The following is a 7,690-nucleotide window of genomic DNA, read 5'->3' as shown; positions in this document are numbered from 1 at the left end:
GGCAGCAGTCTAACTAATTGAGTCTGGACCAGACAATCCAGTGATCAACAGCTTGAGTGAGTGAGTGATTTTAGTTTTATGCTGCACTCAGCAATATTCCAGCTATATGGCAGCAGTCTGTAGATAATCGAGTCTGGACCAGACATTCAAGTGACCAAACAGCATGAGCATCAATCTACAAAATTGGGATACTATGACATGTGTCCACCAAGTCAGCGAGTCTGACCACCCGATCCTGTTGTTCATTATAATATGAGGTTACCCATACACACTTGCACCATCTTATCATAGTCACATGTGAGTGCTATAAAAAGGATGACCATTTGATATTCTGGGGCTGCCTAGGAATTTTATGAGATGAAATATTCTTCAGCTGCAGATACAAAACCTGATGTTTTACGCATGATAACTAAGAACCTAAACGTTTGTTCACAAAGACGCCTTAAAACAATGGGATATTTGTGACAGAATTATTTTTTTGGGGTAACAGTGTGAAGCATTATTATTTCTTTTAAGAATATTCTGGGACATTTTTCTCTCTCATACAATTCCAGACCCTCAGCTCCTGAATATCAAGAGATTGTTCCCTAATATATTTCAACCAGATTGTAGTACCTGAGCATAACCATATAATTTGTATACCATGCATAATGTATGATTTATGACCATGACTTTACTTTTCTCCTAAATGTCTTAAATATAAGCAGTTTCACATCCATTCCTCTACCACAGAGTGTATGCCATTTTTCACCTCTCTCATAGGCTAAGTGAGTGAGTGAGTGAGTACGGTTTTACGACTCTGGGCATGAAGACTATATCTAATGATATTAAAACAAGTACATTTATCTTGTCTTTTCAATAATTTATGATGTGCTCAGTCCTGAGATTTTGTGACAAATATATCATGGATTAACAGAATTAAGAATAGTTAAATAACATACATCATATACACTATAAGTGTTTTGACAATGGGATGCTCATGCCGTGGACGAAGACGTCTTGATCATTAACTAATCCTTGGTGTACTGGCATAGGCTGTACCGATACTCTCACATGAACACTACTACTGGAGTGAGTGAGTGATTTGAGTTTTACGGCGCTCTTTGCAATATTCCAGCAATATCATGACGGGGGACACCAGAAATGGGCTTCACATATTGTACCCATGTGGGGAAACGAACCCAGGTGTTCGGCGTGATGAGTGAACGCTTAGACTACCCAGCTATCCCACCGCCCACTACTACATGAAGTTATTGAACTCTACATTTTCTCAAATAAAGTATAGTTATTTTGTAATGACTATGACTGTTTAACTATAGTCATATGAACAAATGCGGAGTCCTTGAACTTCTTAGTTGTAGTATATTTGTAGGTCTATAAACTGACATGAATAAAATGTTCCTGACATTATTTTTGACAACATGAGCAACTGGCTTCCCAAATCATCACAGGATCAAAACTTTGGCAAAACCTAACACAGATATTCGTGTGTCCTAATCATTAGGCAAGACCAATTTACTTCCTTTATAGAAAAAAATGCATTTTGCAAAAATAACGAAACAAAATAATGGTTGGAACTATACCATGAAAAAGAACTTTTGGTTAATATTTTTTAAACTTCTTACTTACTGGTTTTCTATTCAGATGATCACCCTAAGTGAGACAGTTGGTTGAATGCAACTTTAAACAGAATGTTCCATATGTGAGGAAAACCTAATTTTTACCACTTTGGTGAATAATCAGAGCAAATCTGGAATCTGCGCAATGAACCGCTGGACCTTAGACAACTGGGCCAACCTTGTCGACTTACTCATATTGTCTCTGCTTAGGGACCGTTCATATATGGCTAGGGGGGGGGGTGGTGGGGGAAGATGATGATTTTCATGGAGAAGAATGTACAATGTGAATGACCTCCTAAAATTGTATGTCATGTACAAAATCACTGAACACCCCCTACCCCTCCCATAATTTTAAAGCATAATTTTAATATATTTTTATGTACAATATTACTGAAACACATACATGCATGCATGCACGCACGCACTCACGCACACGCACACACACACACACACACATGCGCACAGAGTGAGAACACAATGGGTGACCCCCACTTAAAATCATCATCACTTCCCCAGCCATGGGCTAGAGGGCCAGTGGCTATTTTGGTCACTGGATACCCATGCAATATGAATATTTACATCAAATCTTGAAATTTCTCGACTAAATATTTCAGAGCAGGTACAAAGCAAACAGCTAGCTGCAGACATATTTTCCAGCGGCAATTTTCCATATTGAACTTGAAACTCTAATTTCTGCACACATTGTAGGTGGGGATCATTGAAAGAGTAGCAAGTATATATTCTTGCAAGTTTATTAATGTGCATCGATACATAAGGAAACAATCTGAGTAATGCATCATCATATCCAAATGACGCAGCGATGCAGTGCTTCACCTCCTGGTCACAGTTCAGTTCTTGGTCCACCATGATAGAGATTATTGCACATAGAAGATAAAAATGTACAAAAATAGACAAACATATCGGTTCACTTTGAGTGTTACACTGGATATGAACATGTACCTATATATATATCGATGGCATTTCAAATGTCGGAAATGGGACTTTAAAGTGTTTGTAATATTTTTTATAGTCAGGAATATATTCAAACTAGGACTGAGATCTCACACACACAGGCACATAGATATATTTAAGTTCTCAAGCTCAACTCCCAAACCAGTGCTCACAATATGAACTTAACATTTAACTGACTGACTGACTGACTGAGTTTAGTTTTACGCCGCTTTTAGCAATATTCCAGCAATATCACGGCGGGGGACACCAGAAATGGGCTTCACACATTGTGCCCATGTGGGGAATCGAACCCGGGTCTTCGGCGTGACGAGCCAACGCTTTAACCACTAGGCTACCCCACCGCCCTTAACATTTAACCGTGAGTGAGTATATGGTAGTTTTACACCGTTTTTAGCACTATTCCAGCAATATCACTGTGGCCAACGCCAGAAAATGGGCTTCACACATTGTACCCATGTGAGGAATAAAACCCAGGTCTTCAGCATGACGAGCAAATGCTTTAACCACTAGGCTACCCCACTGTCCCAGCATTTAGAAACTAACTTGTATAAGTTGATCACTTGTAGTAGATACATTAAGAAATTTTACTGTAAAAGGCCTTTCACATTCATTGAATGCCAGATTTCTGATATGACTTAATTTTTTTTGTTGAATCTAATCAATGACATTTTTGTTCCGATGAACTGACAACATGACATATGGCACAGACCTTGAAGCTGACCTTGCTTTAATGATTCCAAATAAAATATTTTTTGACCCATTATGTCAGTACATGTCGGTCAATATGGAATGTGATATTCAACAAAAATAAATGTTGATTGTTTTCAAGCCCATCTTTACTTTACAAAATATTGAAATAAATAGACTTTAAATGAATAACTGTACAATCTATTTCACATAACGAATGGGTCAAAGTGACAACATAAATATGAGAAAGGAAGCTTGTATCATCTTACTCACACTCCAGCCATGTTTTTTAACAAATCTTTATATGGCATTAAATATACAGGAAAACTCAAATGAGTATTTAAATGTTAATAATAATGACCCAGCTGACCTTGACCCTGACCTCAACGGTGATAACGTCCAAATAGATGATCCAGTGTGCAGTCTTCTTGTGCCTCCTGGTTGAAGTGAGTGAGTGAGGTGAGTTTACTTTTACAGCACTATTTGCAATATTCTAGTAATATCACGGTGGGGGACAATAGAAATGCGCTTCACACATTGTACCCACGGAGGGAATCCAACCTGGACACCTGGTAAATACATAGACCATTCAGTTATCAAATACACATTCACACCCACAGTGTTATCTACAGTGTAACAAATATACATACCGGTATACTCTTGACTAAATGCCATGAATTTGAGCCATATAGATTCTAAACACTACAATCACATATTCAAGAGTATAATAAAACATCTTTCACAAGGATTTGTGCAAGTTCCAACTGTCATTTTTCATCTTTGCATAGACTCTGGAAAATATATAAATATTTTCAAAAATTCAATAAACTTTATTTGCATAAATACACACTGAAACCCAGGCTAATAATAAATCTAGACTCTTCTTGAACAGTGTATGGTGACATTTTGTTACAAGTTAGGTGCATTACAAGTCACATGACTGTCACATGATAGTCACATGACACTGATCAAGGAAGCAATACACTACCAGAGTATTTGATTCCAAATTTTTCCAGTCATGGCTTGGATCACAGACAAGCTTTTATACTACCAACCATTAAGTAGTTCTTTGCAGTAAGTTACTGCCCCTCACTGGCCAAACACTTGTTGTCTACAACACGGCCACCTGCAAAGTCGTGCAGACACCACAAACAATCCACCAGGATGTAGTTGCCACATTAAGCACCTAACTTTAACACCAAACAACATGTAATCTTTATAAACACTCGGGCTGGGACGGGTAACACGGATTCCCGGGACGGGTGGGCAATGAGTTGGACCCAGGTACCCGTCTCAACACCCGTTATGATCATGTGATTAATAGATTAAACAATGTAATATGTTATTCCTTCATGATTAAAAGGTTGTATCGTCTTTGAAGATTTGGACATAATTTACAGACACCTGTTTTGAATATTATATACATGTTTAAGATATTGAAAAACTTGAAATTTTAGCCTCTGTGCTGAAGAATATATTGCCATTTCTTACAAATTTGATGTCAGGAATAAACATAACGGGTATCAGGGTATAGTAGGGTAATACGGGATGGGGTACCCATGTAGAAAATTGGGCCCAGTCCCAGCCCTAATAAACACCATGTTCTTCATGTTCATAGCCTGAAAATGTCCATGCGGCTTACTGTTATATATTTGAATATTTACTTTTCATAAGCAGAAGGTGAGTACTGTACTTGTAGACAAGAGTTTTGACATTTGTCAGGAAGCAAAAATCAAGACCAGATACACGAACAGTGTCAACAAATCTCCACTTCCTCACTCTTTTCAGTCCCTGCATTAAACATATTGCATTGCCCTATTCTTTTCTTATGGCAAGGATCTCTGTTATAACAGTGTTTGAACGAAGTCTGTTCACTCCTGGATCTCAGACGACAGTTTGACTTACTGTGCATTTTGTCAACGAGCCCAACCCTTCCCCTTCCGACACACACTGCTAAATTTTCCAAGCTCCCATGGTGCTTAATATGGCAAAAAACAATATATACCAGGCACTATAGTGTATTTAGAGCATATCATGCATTTGCAGCCACATCATGCACTATCTGTACATCTGGTCCCTATATGCAATACAATGCACAAATAACTTTGACATCAACAATAGAGCTTATCAAGCCAACATAATACATCCAACAGTGCATATCTAGTGTTCTTCTGACGTAAAGATTAAATACCGTGCACATATAACTCTGAATTCAACGAACATGCTTCATACAATAATGTGTATGTATCCATGGTGCACCTCCAGCCCAAATATGTCATGCAGTGCAAATATAACTGACATCCACTGAAGCATCTATCAAGCCACCATAATGTAATATATATAATGCATATCAAGCCATTATGCACTAAAAACCATATTAAGTTCAACCATACTTAATCTAGCCACAATATCACACATTTATCCCAAATATGCTTCAAAAATTAAATAAAAAATGTTAATACATCCACTGATATGCATTATGACGTATTGTGTATTTAGCCACAATACACCATAATACATGAAGTACACAAAAACAAATCTAGCTGGAGGCTAGTGCATTCATCTCCACAAATTTGAAACCTACGCGTCATCTTCCAGTACACACCACAAGTATATCTGTGAGTAAATGTGGTCCACACAAACCTGGAATAAATACACACTAATCGCATCCTCTATAGCTTGGCAGCTTCACGGCAGATGCTATTAACAATAAACATCCATCTTGACATCATCCATCGTACTACAGGAAACGTCTTGATTACTGAATCGCCATAATTCTACTAATCTGAGGTAGAACCTGACATTGGAGAGGGGTCACATCAATTCGTTCACCGTCAATCATAATATTCCCGTTTGTCGAAGATGGCTCCAACCGAAATGCTAGCACTTTCACAATCTCCACATATGGAGAATCTACATGTCCGCCTTCACCAAAAGACAGAAACAGACTTAAGAGTGTATTTCGTGGAATACCGTCTCTGATAAACATAAGGTACATGAACCCGTCGCTAAGATGAGCTTGAGGTGCTGCTAGCATCTTACTACCAAGATGGGTTTGGTATAAAGCACTAACTAAGATGAACCCATCCTCTATAACAACCCAATTGTCAGGTACCGGCTGATCTAGAGGAGGCAGAAGAGCATAAGACATACCATGGTTTTCAGACTTTTTGGCTGAAACCGTTTCTGTCTCTATTTCAATATCGCCATGGCTTCCTGAAGCTGTTAAGGTACTCCTCTCCAGTTTCACATTATTTCCCAAACCCTGATTAGTATCACCGGATGCTCCATGCGCAAAGTGACCGTTTGTCGTACTGTTTACAGGTTCCAGAGTTTGTGCAGCATCTCCACATCCTTTGTTGTTGTCTGAGGAGAAGTCCCCGCTGCTGTCCATGCTGCATCTGTTGGCGGAGTTGGTCAGAATGGAATGTTCCTGAGATTCTTGCAGGTTCAGCACCTGGTCAGCCATGTTGCCGTTTACCTCGCCTATGCTCCCGTTGGAGTTGGAGGGGCTCAGCTGGGAGCTGCTGGGGTTCTGATCTGAGCTGACAAGGTCCTGGGAACCGAACGCAGACAGTCTGTCAATGCTGCCGGAACTTAGTGTGCTTTTACTGTTACTGCAACTCCGTAGCGAAAATCTACGGATCTTGGTCAAAACAGCATTCTTAGTTTCTCCATTAACACCCTTGGGACTGTATTCAGCAATTGGGAGGAATGAGACTTTTCCTTTGTATGAGCGTAAATCTGAAAAGCAAATTGATCATGAAATGACAAAATTAATGACAGGACTGTTTGTACATGTCCATGACATTATGCCTCATGAAAGCACTAGAACCTACTTAGTCTTACTTAACTGCAAATGTTCAGTATATTGTTTATTGTGGTGTGGCATAATCAGGGCTCGAAAATTCCTCTCGTCCGCTCGTATTGATGAGTAAAATTTGTTTCGGACAATCGAAAAACATAATTTGCTTGTCCTAGAGGACGAGTATGTTTTCTGACCCAAAAGTAACATTTTTCTTTTTCCTTTAAGTTCAGCTGTCTTAAATAGTGAACGAATTCAAGTTTGTCAAAGTTTTTGAACCAAGACAAAGTAAGTAATGTTTATTGTATTTTTATTCCAAGCAAACATTTTGAAATTAAATAATGTAAATTTATATTCATTGTGATGCATGATCTATAGGGCAAGTACAATTTTAGAAGGACGACTGGAAAGTTCATATTACTCGCCTTGCAGGGCGAGTGCAGATTCTTAAATGTTTCAATCCCTGATAATATATTACTGCAAGTAAATCAGAGCTGTAGCTCATCTGACTCTCTGAATTTATATCCTGGTAGGTGCAACTGATACAAAGTCAAAATTCCTGGGAAAAGAATATTGTTATAACACTCATACCATCAGAATACTTCAT

General features: G+C 38.5%; 1 protein-coding gene across 1 annotated transcript in view; it reads right to left on the bottom strand.

Annotated features, from left to right (window-relative positions):
* Positions 1-3,002: 3,002 nt before the first annotated feature.
* Positions 3,003-7,690, bottom strand: part of LOC124282272 (sphingosine kinase 1-like) — a 34,711-nt gene continuing 30,023 nt past the window's right edge. Inside the window, 1 exon segment of the mRNA XM_046718226.1 lies at positions 3,003-7,022. Within this exon segment, the coding sequence (XP_046574182.1) occupies positions 6,037-7,022 (986 nt within the window). The 3' untranslated portion in view covers positions 3,003-6,036.

This window comes from Haliotis rubra, unplaced genomic scaffold, assembly GCF_003918875.1.
Source record: "Haliotis rubra isolate DU_JTF1 unplaced genomic scaffold, ASM391887v1 Scf297, whole genome shotgun sequence".
Taxonomy (NCBI): Eukaryota; Metazoa; Mollusca; class Gastropoda; order Lepetellida; family Haliotidae; genus Haliotis; species Haliotis rubra.
Note: the sequence above shows the minus strand (reverse complement) of the source record. Positions and strands in the feature narration are given on the sequence as shown.